The sequence below is a fragment of the Erpetoichthys calabaricus genome, chromosome 9, assembly GCF_900747795.2.
Source record: "Erpetoichthys calabaricus chromosome 9, fErpCal1.3, whole genome shotgun sequence".
Lineage (NCBI taxonomy): Eukaryota > Metazoa > Chordata > Cladistia > Polypteriformes > Polypteridae > Erpetoichthys > Erpetoichthys calabaricus.
This window is the reverse complement of record NC_041402.2, coordinates 165,994,955-166,014,253: the sequence shown is the minus strand read 5'-3', so window position 1 is coordinate 166,014,253 and position 19,299 is coordinate 165,994,955. Positions and strand designations below refer to the sequence as shown.

The window sequence follows — 19,299 nt, the reverse complement described above, 5'->3', positions numbered from 1 at the left end:
AGTGGACCACATATCCCTCTGCATAGAGGAGAGAAATATAACTTGGTGTCCAGGCATTTCCAGGGAGGCATCAGAGTTTTATTTTTCATATGTTTGTTTCTTTCAAAACTTCTTTTGTGGATTTTTCCCTTGTATTATTTGCTTTAAACCCAAACTAGGATGTTGATGTTCCACAGTTGCAGTGATCTTGCATGTTGTGTGCTTTGAATTAACATAGTGTGAGAAGAAAAGACACCAGACATCGCAAAGGTTTGGGGCAGCCATCTGTATAATATGTTCCTGGCTGCAAAACAAAGTAAGGCTGTTCAAAGCAAGTAATGGTTACAAGTCAGGGTCCAAAACAGAACTGAATTCCGGAGGTAGGAAGTGAGGCTTTATAGGAAGTCCGGAGGAAGTGATGTCATCCTCGGGGCTGGAAGTGATGTCGTCCTCGGGCCCGGGACTGGAAGTGATGTGCCTTGAGCTGAGGCACTGGCTCTTGGCTGGATTTCCCAGGAAAGATCTACAGGAGAGTTAGAAAGAGAGTTAGTGCACCCCACTGCCCCCTGAGCGGATGTATTAGTAGTAGTCTCTAAGCCCTTCAGCCAGTGGCGTAGCGTAGTGGGGGCAGCAGGGGCGGCAAAATTTCACAATAAATAATAATATCTTGTGAAAATTTGAACCATACCTAAATAAGGGGGCGGCGGAATTTTCCTTCGCCCCGGGCGGCTGACACCCACGCTACGCTACTGCCTTCAGCTACCTCCTACTCGGACGTGTGTGACAATATTTTAGTCTAATTACAAATAGAATCAGTGGTACAATGCATTGAGAAGTTGTAGTTGAAGTTGATTGTTCTATAAATTGAAGAGTTAGACTCGAGAGATGGTAATACCATTAATAGAGGATTCATAATCAGGGCAGAAGGTTTTGTGTACCAACTCCACATCCCCACTCTTACCTCACTATTCTGTAGTCATTAAAGTAACATCCATTCATACTCGGTTGTTTTGCTGTCACCATTGACTTTTTACTCCAGTTGAGGTGACCTTGTTCCCAAGTTCTTTATCCATATGTCATAGCTCAGTGAATTCTTACAGCATTCAGTGGCTAGTAGTTCTGTCCATCTCCAAAGGTAAAGAACACCAACACAATTAGATGAACTTCCTCTTGTCTGATTAAACCTTCTTTTAAATGAAGAGGTCCAATTGACTCAGCTATTCATTACGAAGTTTGGTCTGGTGTCATAAGTAAACCAAACCACTTAGGCATATCATAATCAACAATAAATATGTATTTTATTCAACTTTTCTTGGTGAGGGTCATGGTGGCAACATATTGATATGGAATGTACATGCCACCATGTCACTGGTAACATAATGACAGAGACACTCAATGATCATCCTAAACAAACCATCTCATTTGTCTCTTCTCAGTCAAGCAATGGATATATTCTGAGGTCTCTGCATTACAGAGCTCCTCACCCTCTCATGGTGACTGATCTCAGTTAAAATAGTTATGCAGAATGACTGGTAAATCTAAAGCTTTGTCTGATGAGTTGGTTCCTGCTTCGTCTACCATGTTCCGGAAAACTGCCACAACTGCACTTTTGGTCGGTTTCACAATCACCTCAAATGTCATAAGATGTTGGTAGTCTTCCAATTGGAGCAGCTGCTCACATTTTATAATGCCTGACAGAAAGGTAATGAGAAAATAATGGCCTTGAACCTAACAGTAGGCAGTGCTCAAAATAAAGAAAGAGATCATTGTCTCACAGTTACCAGTTCAGGTTGTGCAGATGTCTGATGAAAAAACGAAAGTCACCAAAGCGTGGTTATGTTTATTTCTAATCTTGTGCATTTATGGTATTTAAATGTAAGTGTGAGAAATGACATTAGTCAAGATCATTATATCAAAAGTCGTCTACTTTCCTTTCAAAGCCATGCTAAGTTTAGATGTCATCACAGTGTTTCATCAGTGTGTTATGATATTATAGTATACCTAAGCATTTCTTTAAATGATAATTTGTTGATTATAACTTTGATAAGAAGTCAATATTATAATTATAATTACATTGTAGGCATTTTAAAAGAAGTCTTTTTTGGTGCAGTGTTTAGCACTGCTGCTTCACCCCTCTTGTGAGTGGACTTTAATTTCACTGTCTTTTTGGTGTTTACATAATTTTCTTCTACATGTCAAAATTTGCAAGTTATGTCAATCGGTAGTTCTGAATTTTACTTGTATAAATGAGTGTGTCCTGCAATGAATTTGTGATTCATCTAAGATGGGTTCTTGACTTTGTGTCAACTCAAAGAACATTCACAAAATGTGTGGATGGATGTTGAGCTCCTTTAATTGGAGCCATTATTAAGAGTTAGTATGCGAATGAAGTGTGAAAACGTGATTATAGAACATATTAATTATGTATTTTCAGGTCCTTGTTACCTGGGCTGGAAAAACAATTCATTTCCAAAGAACTAAAACCTACTGTGTTTGGCTCTTTGAAGAATTTAGCTGCAGAAGGTAAGTTTCCAGCCTTTACAAACTATTGTAGGAAAATACTTTGCATTGAATATTTGATAGGCAAGTTTTGATATCTCGCTATTATATTAAAAAAGTTTTCAGTTGTGTCCATGATATTCAGCCTTGACCACTCCCCTCCACACCGCTCGCCCAATCATTACTCCTACTACACACATCCTCTCTCCATACCACCCCATGACACTATCAATGCTAACTCACCCTTCAACGCAGTCGCTTATAATGGCTAGGCAGAAATACAAATTATCTATTCAAGAACATTGAATTTTAGATCGCAATAGAAAAAGAGCTGCAAGAGCTGATAAAAAACGTCAAAATAAAGAAAATGAACAAAAAAGAGCAGCAGCTCAGCTGCGAGATAGTGGGTGCCCAGCGCAGAGCCCTGTAGTTATTTATTAATAGTATAGCATTGTGACACATATTTAATAAAAGCAATATAGATAAACTCTACTGCGTCAAAAGTTTTTTTCAATAAAAAAACAGCATAAATTATTGTGTAAACACAATTAAAACTGGATATTACTAATAAGCATTATCCATCCATCCATTTTCCAACCCTCTGAATCCGAACACAGGGTCACGGGGGTCTGCTGGAGCCAATCCCAGCCAACAAAGGGCACAAGGCAGGAACCAATCCCGGGCAGGGTGCCAACCCACCGCAGGACACACACAAACACACCCACACACCAAGCACACACTAGGGCCAATTTAGAATCGCCAATCCACCTAACCTGCATGTCTTTGGACTGTGGGAGAAAACCGGAGCGCCCGGAGGAAACCCACGCAGACACGGGGAGAACATGCAAACTCCACGCAGGGAGGACCCGGGAAGCGAACCCCATTTGAGATACAGCTCTATTGAGGTAGTGTTGCTAATTGTCACTATTAGGACCCCATTTTAGTTCCTGACTGTAGTTCATTCTCCATGGAGTTTTGTATGTTCTTCTTACATTACAATATCTATCCCCCCATTGCTCATAGATAAGCCGAGGACTGGGGAAACTAAATTGCAGTGTACTAATATGTGACACTAGAGGGCAGTGTTGCTATTCTTTATGAAGAAAGGTTTTTATCCTTGAAAAACTATCCAAAAATGATTTTTTTTTATAAGTTACTTACCCTGTGTACTTTGTACTTTGTAGTGATGATTTTTTTAATCTAATGTTTTAATGCAAAATGGAGAAAAAGATATTTATGACATAACAGATGGCAATAGTGATTAGTGCTGTACAATGTATACTGTATGTATATATAAATGTTGTGATGGACAGTGTGCATGGGCTGGCATCCATGTCAGGATGGGCTCTGATCCCTTACCCGGCTGGGAGGTAAGTGAGATATATAACCACAAGGGAAGTACAACTTGGCAGGGCTACATGCTCCCCTGATGTACTAGGTGACAGCATTCTGGGGTGATGTTACCACTATGGACACCCACAAGGCATGCTGGGAATTGTAGTCCCATAGGGCACCCTTGTCAGGTTCTTACAGTGCCACCAGAGGGTGCTGCAGATGTGATCCCTACTTTGTGGGGCATCCATTTGACCGGATGTGTTTCCAATGAGCTATGCCCTAGCACTAGAAGTACTCCTACACCTAGGTCCAAGATAAAAGAAGCTGCTCGACCGCATCCAGATAAGATGGAGTCAGGAATAGAGGATAGATAACGCTTGCCTGGGAGGTGTGAAGGAAGAAAAGAGATAGAGAAAAAAAGTATATTGTGAGAAATGTGTTGCAAGTATTTTTTATTAAACATTATTTATATTATTATTATATATATAAACATTATTTTAACCCAGAAATTTTGTCTGTAGAGTTGTGTTTGATGTTTGGGGTTCTGTAATGCCCCCAGTGGTGTGTAATATATATATATATATATATATATATATATATATATATATATATATATATATATATATATATATATATAGCATTCTTAGTCTGAAACACAATCTGACTGTATTGTGGTTACCTGGTTTACCTACCAGGTAACACTTGTGGTCGGTCTGCAAGTCGGCAAACATCCGCCACGCCCTCTCAATTGTGAGAAGCAGATAATAGAATGTTACATAGTTTACTGTCAAATAATGCATACCACAAGTGTTACCTTGTAGGTAACCACCCATACAATCAGGTTGTGTTTCAGACTACGAATGCTATGAATGTAATTACTCCGATCTCCAGGCTGTCAAATAAACGAACCACACGCCATAGTGCAACATAAAGGGGCTTCGCCTCTGTAGTCCAAGGTTCGATCCCCGCAAGGGGATACAGTGGAGTGTGTACGCCTGATGAGCCCTAATAAGGTCGAAACAAGTGTTGCGTACTCTTTGCATTATTTGACAGTAAACTATGTAACATTTTATGATCTGCTTCTCGCAACTGAGAGGGCATGGCAGATGTTTGCCGACTTGCAGACGAACCACAGGCGTTACCTGGTAGGTAACCACCCATACAATCAGATTGTGTTTCAGGCTATGAATGTAATTACTCCAATCTCCAGGCTGTCAAATAAACGAACCACACGCCGTAGCGCAACATAAAGGGGCTTCGCCTCTGTAGTCCAAGGTTCGATCCCCGCAAGGGGATGCAGTGAAGTGTGTACGCATGATGAGCCCAAATAAGGGCGGAACACGTGTCGCATACTCTTTGCATTATTTGACAGTAAACTATGTAACACACACACACACATATATATATATATATATATATATATATATATATATATATATATATATATATATATATATATATATATATATATATATATATACAGTATATATATATATATATATATATATATATATACAGTATATATATATATATATATATATATATATATATATACAGTATATATATATATATATATATATATATATATATATATATATATATATATATATATATGTATAATTACTGTAGAAATAATATTGTAAACATCCACGGAAAAAGAAAATAAAAAAATCTTATGTTACTTGTCATTATGTCTATTATCTAGTCGCTTGCTCAAAACATGCAAAAAGAATGCTTTTTTTTTTGCTTAAGTACTGTTAAATAGTTACTGGAATTATTAGAGCATACAGAAATAGGAAACCCAAAAACTCACAGGAGTAACTTTTTCAGTTGGTCTGATAACCAACAAATGATGGTCGCTATTGACCTCTGTTACATCATAATCTTATTTCTGTTCATTCTGTATGAAACCATGAGATTAAACTTTTTTCTCAGCCACCACTACAAAGTACATACAATAAGTAACACATAAAACAAAATTTTATTTCTGGATGGAGTAATCTTTTAAATGTGTTGTTGCTTTGTGAACTTATGCATGCATGTGCTCATCAGTTCACCCAGTATGAACAAGTGTGTCCTCAAATATGCTGGTACCTGCCATTTGCCTGCTGTGTCAAGGATAGGCCATAGCTCTGTATGAGCTTGTACTGTTAACATCAGATTAAACATAAGATAAATGTATGGATGTTTTGCATATGTACAGCGTCCTAAGAACATTTTTTAAACGAAACTTTAAACAGACTATTATTTAATTACATTAAACAAATATATTTAAATTGAAACAATCAATATATTTTTAGTATTTTGTAAAAATATTCTGCCCCTTCTAAGAAAAGGTGTTTAAAGTTCATGACACCAAAGCCACTTATTTCTGTTTAGAGCAGTAGAGTGCAAGCTGTCTCCTTTAGGGTATCTTTGATGAACTTTTTGTGGTAGACAAATTTTCAACAAGTCTTTCAGGTTGTTGAGAAAAACCATTTCCAGTGGTTTATTGTGTCAATGCTAGCTGTATCTGTCCTCTCTCACTTGCATATAGAGGTTCTCTCTAATTGTCACTGAGGGACTCTGTTTGACACTGTGACAGACTGCAATACTGGAACGGCAATTTTCAATATAGTTTATGCAGATATTTAACTGTTTATAGCCCAGAAACACTTGTATAAATATTGTGGCCTATAGGGTGTGCAACTGAGCTCCAAACCCCCAGAAAGAACTGCACCACAACAGTTCCAGTTCAGATGAAGTGCTTTTAATTTAGTCAGTACTTTCACACAACACAACTCTTTTCTTTTTCTTCACAACCACTCCTCCAAGGTGAGCTTTATCCTTCTTCCACACCCGATTTGAGCTCTCTTGAGTCAAGTAGAGGGATCTCTTTAACTCCCGACCTGGGAGTATTTCCAGTGCGTAATCTGTGCCTCCGGGAAGCACTTTCGGGTCAGGCAGGACCACAATGGTCCTTGTATTGTCACTATCTGATAGCTAACCTTGGCAGCCCCCACATAATCCAGGACAGGCCCATGGGATCACAGATTCCCTGGCTGTCCTCCAGGCATCCCTGCTGGGGCTTGCCAGACTTGCCAGGATGCTGCCACCGAGTGTACAGAGGAATGCTCGGCCCATAGTAGGCAGTCACCCACTGTGCTGACCTTCCTGGTTCCTGAGTCCATCCCAGGTGCTGCTCAGTGGTTGTTAGGAAATCAGCTCCAAAGCAGCCACTTTAATGTACTTCCATATCCGGGTACATTGTGAACAGCTGCTGGCACATTAAGCGGAGAGCCTGGGTTAGATTTGGAGACCCACAGAAGCAGTGGACAGAAAGACCTTGCATGTATGCCAGCATGCACATCCATTCCAGGAAGTTTGAACAGATGTAGTAAGTTCTTGTTATAACAAAGACTTGTCATGTAGCTAGCATTGCAACGTGTGCAAAGATGGCAGACTCCCAATAGAGTCCTATGGGATTGAGCAGGAAAACTCAGTGGTGGTATAAAACTCCTGCATGGACGCTAGGGGCTGTCTTTTGGCCTATCATGACTGGTAAACATTTGAGTAGCAGAGCGGATAGTGAGAGGAGTGCTTTGGAGTAGACATTCAAATTAGTTAGTGGAGTGGAGGCAATCACTGGGGAGGTGAAGGTGGTAAACCTTCTAAGCTGTTTGCTTATGTGATTATTTTTTTATTCTTTTCGTTCAATTTCCTTTATGGACCTTTAAATATTGTTAGGAAGAAAGATCTTTTCTTTTGATTTGCTTTTCACTGCAGTGTTCCAGAAGGTGCAGCTGTTAAATACTTGTAAATAGTTATTATTCCTTTTTACATTTATTGTTTTTGTTGTGTCATTGCTGCATTGACTGTGTTACTTTCTGTGTTCATCCACTAGATGACAACAGAATACTGTCTTGAGAATTACTTGAGATAAACGCTGTAAAGCAGGATCATTATACATCACCTCAAATCTAATTCAAGTGTAATTACAATAGAATTCCAAGCCCAAGTTATTAGTTGGTTTATTATCATGGTTGTATGTTACTTTGGCACAACAGAAGTCTTGCCATGTCTTTCCAGTCTCAAAGGCTTAATAATGTGATTGACCATGAAAGTATTCTAATAGCTTTTAATCTGTATTTTATTCTTTTTTACTCATTAGAGATTTTTAATCTTTACAACCTAAATGAGAGGCTGGTCACAGAATACATCAAGCAAGCTGTACCCGGCGACTGGGCCTGTGGCTCTGAACACGTCACGTGGGAACTGAACAATCCAAGTCATCCACCCTCCGGCTGGCTTGAGCAGGTGTGGTCATTCCTGGGTAAATACTGTTGCAATCTATCTGCCTTTGAAGGATTACCTATTATTCCACTCTCGCGAGCATCAAAGGACTGTGTTTACCTGGCACGTCTTCTGAAAAACACAACTTTGATTTTCCAAACTTATAATGAGTACAGTTTGGATGAAGAGATGGTAGCCATTATAGAGAAGCTTGGGGGTACTATAATTAAAGGGGACAACGCTTTTCTTGCTCATAAGCAGCTGAGCCAATATGTCCTCCCTCCTTCTGTAAGCAATGTCTTAACCTTGATTTCCAACATTGGCACTGAAACAGTTATAAAGAAGGTAAAGACTATGTCTGCAAATGAAAAAGATCATCTGAGGTACTTCCTCTCTGAAGCAAAGGTTTTCACACAAGTACAGGAAATTGTTATTTCACAGTTACCTGTCTTTCGTCATATGCTTTCACTAACTGGAACAAGTGAAGAGTTTGTAGCTCCTAAGAATTACGACGCACTGAACTTTGACACAGTGCCTTGTGTACCACATGATCTTACTTTGCCAGAATTGGTTCTGAGATGCAACAATGAACAAGACAGAAAACTTCTTTTGCTTTTGAAGGGCAGGTTACTCAGTGCAGCAGACATTGCTGTTAGAATTATAGAAGGGATGAAGAAAGGCCTCTACAGAACCTCTGACCAGGCAGACACTGTTATGCTGTGGATTCTAAGAAATGACCCCTTGCTTTACAAGCAGAACAAAGAGGTTCGTGAAAAGTGTAAAAAACTTCAGTTTCTAAAATCAAGAGACATGCTAGTTGAGCCATCTGACATCTTTGATCCAGAAGTGGCCATATTTAAGGATCTGTTTGGTGAAGATTACTTCCCACCTCAGGTTTTTCAGGAAAATGAAGTGCTGCAAGCCTTGCGCCTCCTGGGATTGAGAACATCTGCAGGAGATATAAATGCAAATGAGTTCCTAAAGGTGGCAGAAGAAGTGCAAAAATTACATATTTTTGATGATAAAAAAAAATCAGATGCATTGATAAAAGTATGTAATGAAACAAATATTCTCAATAGATTAACGAAAAATCAAATTTGTGACCTTTGTGCCTTGAAGTGGGTACCAGCCAAGTTACATGCAGCCAGCATGAGTAGTAGGTATAAACCTCATGAAGTGAAGCATATAAGTTTAAATAATTTAGTTGGCTTGGTCATGCCACTGACAAGTGAATTAAACAGCCAGGCTTGTGAGGTTTTGGGTATGACCAGTCCCCCGCCTCCAGAAAAGGTTGTTGAAAACCTCAAACAACTTTCTGCTTCCTATGCAAGTCAAAATTCATTTTTCATCAAAAATCAAGCAGTTGCAATCTACAACCATATGCAGGAAAACCTTGAAAAATATGAGTATTTTTTAAAAGATGCGCCAATCTGGAATGGAGATGGATTTTCACATCCAAGAGACATTATTCTGAATTACCCATCTGAATTAGATTTAAGCTATTGTGTGAAGATGGTTCCACATGATTTATCACAAAGGTACAGTAAATTACTGACAAAATGTGGTGTGAAGCCTATGCTGAGCGCAAAAGAAGTGGTAAACCTCTTATGGGATTTAAAGAAAAATATAGATGCTTGTGTGATCAATGCAGGACCAAAGGAGATGAAATTTACCATTGCAATTCTTGACTGGCTCAAGCTGACAAATCATCATATAAATATCTTGCAAGATATTGATAAACTCTTGGTTCCTGTCCACAAAGTAGGAAAGCCTGGAGGTTTTCGCTTGGAGACCGTGTCCAAGGTCTTATTTCCAGACATTTCTGCAGATGTTTTTGATGATCTTTGTCAAGATGATGAAAACTTTGTCATTGTCCATAAAGAGGTACCTCGGGCAACAGCCGAGTTTTTGCAGGTTCCTTTTCTGAGCACTAGAATATTAAATCCTGAATTCATACCATGGGGTCAAACTGAACCGATATCTTTGCGGATTAAAAATATTCTCAAAGAGTATGATGAGGACGGTGATATTTTCAAAGAACTCATTCAGAATGCAGAGGATGCTGGTGCAACAGTTTGCAACTTTTTATTTGATATGCGGCAAAATGAAGACTGTAGGGAAAGCCTAATTGATCCTGGCATGGCACTGTGTCATGGGCCGGCTCTGTGGTCACACAATGACAGGACCTTTTTAGAAGAGGACTTTAAAAACATTACCAAAGTTGGATCAGCTTCAAAAGAGTCACAGATTGATAAGATTGGACTTTTTGGCCTGGGTTTTAATTCAGTTTATCATATAACTGATGTTCCATCAATTTTGAGTAAAACAAAACTAGTAATCTTTGATCCCAACGTTACGCATCTTAGAAAGCACATTCCACAGCAGAGTAATCCAGGCATAATGCTTGACCTTTTAAACAATAAGCAGACACTTTGCAGATTTCCTGGTCAGTTTAAACCATATCAAAATGTCTTTGGTTGCGATATAAAGAGAAGCCCTTTTACATATGATGGAACATTAATTAGGCTGCCATTTAGAACTCCAGAAGAAGCCTCCAATTCGAAATTAAGCAATAAGTGCTATGATGAATTTAGAGTAAAGTCATTTCTGAACGCATTTATTGATAACTCTGAAAACTTGATAATATTCTTGAAGAATATTGATAAGGTGATTGTTAAATTTCTGCCCCAACATGCTTCCACAGAGCAGCTAAAGGAAGACACCATAGTAGAAGTAAAGAGAACAGAGGTTTGCAAATTTAATCTGGGTAGCTGTATCCCATTCCTACAGCACTTACAGAAGTCAGCGGCTAAGCTTCAAGAGTTAAGCAGTAAATGCAAAAACATTATTGATGTCAGCACATCATCTCTCTCTGAAATTGTACTGAGGGGCCAAAATATTCCTGAGAGTTCTAAATATTGCTTGGTATGTTCTTGCTTCGGCATAGAAAGATCTTTAACGATGTCCATCAACTCAAATGATCAATGTTTAGTGGCACTGCCACTGGGAAGTGTTGGCATCCCTCTCAGAAGAAGTCAGTCCCCAAGTAAATGGAAAGCAGACCCTAAAGTCCCCTCTGGTCAGGTCTTTTGCTTCTTGCCCTTTGCAATTCATTCTGGACTTCCAGTTCATATAAATGGCACATTCTCAGTAACTGCCAATCGGAAAAATCTGTGGAACACTGGCCTGAAGGGAGAGTGGAATAAAGCTCTCCTTGAAGATGCAGTGGTAGTTGCATATGTGACTGCCCTACTCCTTCTGGCAAAAATGAGTCAGGATGGCAGTCTTGAAGATTATGACTATTTCTCCTTCTGGCCTAACATGGAAAATGTTTCAACCCAGTTTACGGTTGTGGCCCAAGCTTTTTATAAGATAGTTGCAGAAGGATTACAAAGAATCCCACTAGATTTACTGAGTAATGGAACTGCCTGGTGTTCTATGGACAATGCACGATTCCTGGACTTTGAAATTGTTGCCAATAAGAATTTAGGAAAAGCTGCATTTAAATTGTTTTGTGAGAAACTTAAGCCACCACACCAAGGGATTAATTTGCCAGAATGGGTGAAAGCTGGATTCTTGCGTAATGGCTGTCGCCACATCATTGAGACGCACACTTATAACTGGAGTACATTTTACCGGGAAATAGTCTTTGAGAACCTGGAGTCCATGGATGTGCCGACCCGAAACATATTCATTCTGCATGCAATTGACATGAGAAATGAGGACATTGATAATTTATTAATGAACAAGCCATGCATACCAGCAGGTAAAGCTGGAGACTTAGCATTTATAAAAAAACTCATACATCCATATGGTAAAGTTGCAACTGTTTTTAATAAAGAAGAAGGACGATTTCCCACTGGTACTACAAAAGATTTCCTTCACCCTGAGAGGCTAACAAGGCTTGAAATTCTCGGTATGGCTAAAGACAACATCTCTGTTCCTGACCTTATTGAGCGACTGAAAACCATAGAAAGTGTGTGGTTGAAAGACAAGAAACAGGCATGTCTGAGAATCCAAAACATTATGATGTTGCTCGCCAGTTTAAAAATAAGTAATTCTGAACAAGAGCTGATTCAGGATATACCATTTTTGCCAGCTGAGCGACCCATCTCTGTGGAAAACATTGTTCCTGAAAGAGATTGCCTGAGAAAACCGAAGGATATGTACGGCTATAAATTCAGATGGTGTGTCAATATGAGCGAGCCAGTAATTTATAAAGACGTGTTCAGCTCAGACTTTAAGATCTCTCCAGAAGTGAAAAGTATTTTAGGGCTAAACAAAAACCCACCATTAGAGACGGTGCTATTGCAGCTACAAAAGGTTTCTAGTTTTAATCACAGAATGAAATCTGCCACAGTTAAAAGTATTGTTAAAAGTTGCTATTCTTACTTAAACCAGTATCTTCAGCATAACCCACCATCAGTTACTCTGGCAAATGGCTTGAAATTTCCATTTATCTTGGTGGAAGGGAAATTTGTGTCCGCAGATGAAGTGGCACATCAGATGTTATTAAATGGTGCTCCTTACCTTTACAAACTTCCCGAGGAGTACAGAGAGTTTCCTGAACTTTGGAAATTTGTCAGAGTTGAAAAGAATTTCTCATTTGCAGCTTACTCCTCTGTGCTTCAGAAACTGGCTCAACGCTATAATGGACAGAGCTTAAAGAAAGATGATCTTGACCTGTGTTTGAGAATCATCAATACTGGCTATGCAATACTTTTGCAAAAAGAAGATGTGGACAGCTACACTTCCCAGAACATTGTGCTACCAGATCAGAATGGTATTCTTCTCCCTGTTAGTAAACTCCATTACAATGATACCCCTTGGTTGGCTAAAGACCATGACAAAATGTTGTGTCATCATTTAATACCTCGTGATCTTGCTATTAGTTTGAAAGTACAGACCACAAAGCATAGGGCATTGGAACACATGATGGTAGATCCACTGTCCCGCTGGGTAAAGGGATTTGGAAGCCGTGAAAAGCTTACCTTGAGGCTGAAAAATATTGTGGAAGCATACCCATCAAAGAAAGATATTCTAAAGGAGATACTACAAAATGCAGATGATGCAAAGGCCACTGAGGTTCATTTCTTTTGGGATCAAAGGCAGCACCCAACTGAGAGAATATTTGGTGATCAATGGGCCCCGCTGCAAGGACCAGCAATTTGTGTCTTCAACAATAAAAAGTTTACAGAGGAGGACATTGTAGGAATTCAGAACTTGGGAAAAGGTGGAAAAGGTGGCTGCCCAGAAAAAACAGGTAAATATGGACTCGGCTTCAATTCCATCTACCATCTCACAGACTGTCCCTCCTTCATCTCTGGAAACAGCCGCTTGTGTGTCTTTGACCCCAATGTTCAGTACCTGCAGACAGCTACTCACACAGAACCTGGTGGAGAGATTGCTATTAACAATGAGTTCCTAAGAACATTTCCTGATGTTTATAAGACTTACTTACCTTCTCTTTGTAACCTTGAGGAAGGAACATTATTTCGAATTCCTTTGCGAACATTGGCAATGGCAGAGAAATCAGAAATTAAGAAACAAGCTGTGACATCTGAAGATGTTGAAGAGCTATTTCAGGTTCTTAAAAATGACTCAGAAGGCCTTATATTGTTTTTAAACAATGTACAGAAAATTACCTTTCAAATAATTACACAGAGACACAATCAAAAAACACAGTTGCAATTTACAGTGCAGGTAAATATGTCTGAAGAAAGCCAGAAAAAAAGTGATGACTTTCAAGAGAAAATCCAGCACATTGCTGATCTTAAAAAAGAAATAGATGATATACAACCATACCTTACTGTTTATGAGAAGGAAATTCACTGCACATACAAAAAAACAAAATGGATTGTAGCAAAGCAAGTAGGTGTCCAGGAAAAGGAAATCCGTGCATCAATGCAACACATCTCCAACAATCTGGAACAAATCCTAATACCTCACGGGGGCATTGCAACTTGTGTTAATTCATATGTTCCTGGTAAAGCATTCTGTTCCCTTCCTTTGCCAGTTGATACTGGGCTCCCTGTTCATGTTAATGGCAATTTTATGTTGGATTCTGCCAGAAGAGATCTTTGGAAGGAGGATGGACACAGCATTAAGACAGAATGGAATGAACTGCTCATGCAACATATTCTTGCTTCATTGTTTGGTGATCTTCTTCTGTACATGGTTAATCTTCCAAGAACTGCCACTCAGATTGAACAGGTATTGCAAACCTTTCCTTGTGAGTTTTCTACCATACATCAAGAGTGGAAGAAAACAGCATTACATGTCTACAAGTACATTCATGCTAAAAAGCTCAAAGTTATACCTGTTGGAAAAATTGAAAAAAATGCTCAGAAGAATATCCATGTTATGTGGTCAAGTATTGGGATGGAAAACAATTTACAGGAGCCACATTTCCTAATAGAGAAACAGGGAGACTATCTCCTAGAAACCCTGCAAAGCCTGGACATGAAGTTGGTCCTGCAACACGAGAAGCTGAATAAAATTTATGAGGGATTTCAAGAGGCAGGAGTGAATGTAGTTTGTTTGTCTCCACAGTCAGTAAGGGAACTTGTGATGTCTCATCCTTTGCTGGGCAATGAAAGCCTTCCAATGCCTTTAAATGAATCTGTAATGAAAAGTAAAGAGTGTTTTACCATTATTTTAAACTACTGCCTTCAAGGGGTGACAAAAGAAAATGGAATCTGCCTGGAAGGCTTGCCACTGTTAGTTACAGAGGATGGCTTCTTACGAAAGCTGCACGTTCAGAATCCTACATTTTGTTCAACATTTCACGATTTGTTCCCTGAACTAAACTACCTTTTCGCATTTAGAAATTTTTATCTGCGTAAGTTTAATGACGTTCTGACTGACACTGGATATATGAGAAAATTCACTATAGAAGAATCTGCACAGTTTATACAAAAAAAACTTATGCCAGTAAATTGTTCAGACAGTAGCCTGTGGCCAGTTCTACAAAAAGATAAAGTTAACTGGATCAAAAGACTCTGGAAATATTTTGAATCTCAATTGTTCCCAGAAACAAAAAATGCAGAAACACTGGATATTCTCAAACAGCATTTTTCAAATCATGCTATCTTACCTATATGTGATTCAAGGACTGATGCACAACCAAAGCTGGCTCCACTTAACTGCTTGAAATGTATTGTTTATGAGTCATTAAATGATGATATTTGTAAGATTTTAACACAGCTTGGCTTTGCTAGACTTACTACAGAAATGATCTCATTTGAAATGGTTTATCATGTCATTCGGCCAAATCTACTCCAAACCAGTGATCACTCTGCTGTCCTCCAACAGCTGACAGAAGCAAAACATTTACAGTGTGACAAGTTAGCGCATGAAGATTACAATAGACTTTTACATTTCTTCATTAATGGGATGAGAAATAACTCCAATGAACAGTTATACAAGCAACAATTGAAGTCTTTACCTATATTTGAAATGGTGGTGGGATCTCGAGAGCAAATCAACAAATTCCAAAGAGTTTACATTTTAAATTCTAAGTTTCAGGAGAAATTGCCATCCCTGTTTAAGATTGACCCCAGAACTGGGCTCCTGGCCAATTCTTATGTAAATATGATGTTGCCTCAGCATGATTCAACCATCCAAACTCTAGACGACTTGCAGTTTTTCACCACTGTAGTCCTTGATCGAATGGCACACCTCTCAGAAGAAGAAAACCATGATGCGCTCTGTTTCCTTTTGGAAATAAAGAATGTTTACCCTGTAGCATATGACAAATGTAAAGGCAAGATTATTTCAGTATTGAAAACTATTAAGTTTATCAGAGACAGGAATGGTGCTCTCCGTGAAGCATCCTTTTTCTATGATGACAGCAATGCTCTGTTCAAAGTAATGGACTTAAAGGAGAGGTTTATTCCTCAGGGTTTTTGGAAACGCTTTCAGAGATTGGGGGTGAGATATCTGCTAATAGAGCTTGGAATGATTTCTAGTCCATCACAAGATGATATCCTTAACTTTGCAAATCTGGTAGCACAAGAGGCTAGAAATGGCACTCAAGTAGAAAAGCTAAAGCCTAAGATAAATGGAATACTTCAGGCGGTGTGTAACTTTAATGAGGAGCAACTAAGAGAAGATTTTATTGAAAAGTTGTCAAAAGTTAAATTTATATACCCACTTGAAGTATGTAAAGAATTAAGGGACCTCCATGCCCCCTTCATTGGAAAAGATCAACTTATTGCAATGGAAGGCTCAATGGCATATGAAGCTGAAAAAGATCATCAGCTTATCTGGATTGTCATTCCAATATTACCAAAATGCATATATAGTAAAAATAAAAAAAAATCAGGAATTCTGTTTCTTCCTCCTTTGGAAAAAGTTTTGGAAAATCTTAAAATTATTACCGAGGTCAGCTGTAAAAGTGAAATGCAATTAAAAGTAAGAGCACAGGTATTGGAGGCAGCTTATGATTTTTTTCAGAAGTCTTTGCATGGTCCATGTGAGCATCTTTCAGAAATTTCTTTCATTATGGTAGAAGAAGGGACACGATTGGTTAAATCAAATCAAGTTGTGATTTCACTTAAGGATGATAAAGACTTTCGGCCATACCTATATGAGCTCCCTCCAGTACTTGCTACCTTCAAGCAGCTGTTCATGACTACTGGGGTGTCTATTGAAGCTACAGCCATTCATTATAGCATGGTGTTAAGAGAAATTCATATGGATTGCAGAGAGACAGGCACTTTGCAGCCAAACCAAATGAAAACTGTCAAAAGAGCCGTGGAGCATTTTTTCCAGCTCTTGTGTAAGAATTCAAATGCCATAGACTTTAAATCTCTGAAGCCTTTCTATTTGCCTGCTACTGATGGTAATCTCTATGAGTCAAACACCTTGTACTACAACGATATTGCTGTCTTTCCGGTTCATGATATTCAGTCTTTGAATGACAACTTTAAATTTTTGGTTGACCTGAGAGATTGCCACTTGGAGTATGACATATACAAGATCCAAACACTTCTGCAGCTCATGCCAGAGGATATCTGTCCAAGGATGCTGTCAAAGACAACCAAGGAGAGCCTTGAACAGTCCACACTGAAATTGTGCACCTTTGGCGAAAAATGTGATTTTTTCCGACAACTGAAGGATATTTTAATGTCCTCCAATTTTAGAGAAGGCATTATTTGTCTGTTAAAGAACCAAAACAGGGGAGAACTGCCAAGTACCATAAGTGCAAATGAGCTAAAGTCAGTTTTTTCCAAAATCCGCATTGTGTGTTGTGAAACCCTGGAAATTGTATTATTGTACAACTCAGAATGCTTGAAAGATACTAACATTCGAAAGCAAGTTTATATTCAGAAGAACAGTGCTGGGTTTTGTGATTTCTTTGTTGAACACCAAGATAAGATTGTTGGAAGAGAAATGGTGAAGAAAATAACATCACTTGCTCAGGAGATCAATAGATTGATAAAAAAAGTATTGAATGAAGACTCAATTTTCATACTCTTGGAAATGCTCAGCTGCAATGATCCTGATGATATTGATTGTGTACTATCTGAACATAATATACATAATAATAAAAATGATGCAAACAAGTCTTTAAAGTTACCAGATCCTGGTGAAACTGTACCTGATGACTTAATAGACTTCCTGGAGATGGATTTTTTAACTAATATAGATGTGGAAGAATATGTTGCCTACCTGATTCCCCCCATTCAGGAAGAGCGATACATTTATGCAATCGTGGTTGAATGCCTTGGAGTTCAGAATAGATCAGATGGCAGAGTAGAAATGTATAGAATTAGAATTGGTGAAGATGAGATCATTGAAGTCAGCAAAAATGATATTTATCAGTTTAAGAGAAACAAGATTGACAAAAATGAATCCATGGAGCTGGTGCTCTTGCCTGAGACAAAGGAGCATTGTGCTGAACCATCTGATCATTTTTCAAGGCCTTTAGAAGATATTAAAAAGGAAATCAGACACTACTTTGAGGAGATATCCAAGCTTCCCAAAGAAGAGCGTGAAAAAGCAATTAGACGGCTTTATTTGAAATGGCACCCTGATAAAAATATAAACAATGAGGAGGTAGCAAATGACATTTGCAAATATATTCAACAACTTAAAGAAGGAAGGGTACCTTCTGAACCAAGTACATGGGACAAGAATAGCAACTTTTGGAAGTGGAATGAACAAGCAAAGAGTCATAGAAAATGGAAGTCAAATTTTTATCATAAATATAAGTCGCATGATTATGACTTCTTCAGTTTTCATCAAAGAGGTAGGCCAGATCCAGAGGAAGCCATTAGATGGTTTAAACAAGCAGAACATGATCTTGATGCTGCTTCGCTAATACTGGGACAGGCAATGACTGAATGGTTTTTCTTTAAACTTCACCAAGCTGTGAAAAAAGCACTCATTGCAGCACATTACAAATATCAGGGGAAGTACTCCAGAGATCACTCTATTATTGTGCTGGCAAAAAACATGTCCAAATTCAACAGAGACATGGCTCAAGTGGTGAATCTAGTGACTGAACTGAAGAAACTTGGAGTAGATGACATGTCAACACAATACCCTAACTATCATCAACCCCCTCATATTCCACATGGGCAATTCCCTGCAGAAATGGAAGACAGGGCACTCAGTCTGGGAAACTCAGTGCTAAGACATATTAAGGAGTATGTTTTGGGCTAATTGTTTAATGTTAAAATGATGCATTATGTCTAATATGGTTAATACATTTTCTTACATGTTCCTACATTGCAAAATGTGAGTTGTGCTGTTCTAAAGCATTACTTAATTCTAATAATAATTAATTATATTTATATAGTGCTTTCCTAGCTACTCAAAGTGCATAGACAGAGGGGAACCATTTCAATCACCTGCAATAGGTGTACTTGAATATTTTAGCTTAGCCATATTGTTTTGAACTAATGACTTTAAAAAATATCCAACAAGTCACATGTCTAGTACAATAAAATGATGCAGCAATTTTATTTGTTGGTATTTAAATAAATAAAATATAAAATAAATTCAGTGTTTGCAATGCATTGTGAAACACAGGCAGAGAATTTTGACTGTAACCTCTATAGTATGTCTGATTTATCAACAATTTGTGCCTTTGTTATTCAGTAAACAATTTAATTATCCAGCATCATTTTTATGACTGTATTGTGAGCACAACCATTTGGAATAACCTTCTCCTCATTGAACTGTGTCACTTAATTTTACGTAGAA

At 38.4% G+C, this 19,299-nt stretch overlaps 1 protein-coding gene across 1 annotated transcript in view; it reads left to right on the top strand.

The window, feature by feature from the left end:
- Positions 1-19,094, top strand: part of si:dkeyp-118h9.7 (sacsin) — a 40,398-nt gene extending 21,304 nt beyond the window's left edge. The window contains exons 7-8 of the mRNA XM_028810371.2: positions 2,414-2,502; positions 7,964-19,094. Of these exons, the coding sequence (XP_028666204.2) occupies positions 2,414-2,502; positions 7,964-18,756 (10,882 nt within the window). The 3' untranslated portion in view covers positions 18,757-19,094. The remainder of the gene's footprint in view (positions 1-2,413; positions 2,503-7,963) is intronic.
- The last annotated feature ends 205 nt before the right edge of the window (positions 19,095-19,299 follow it).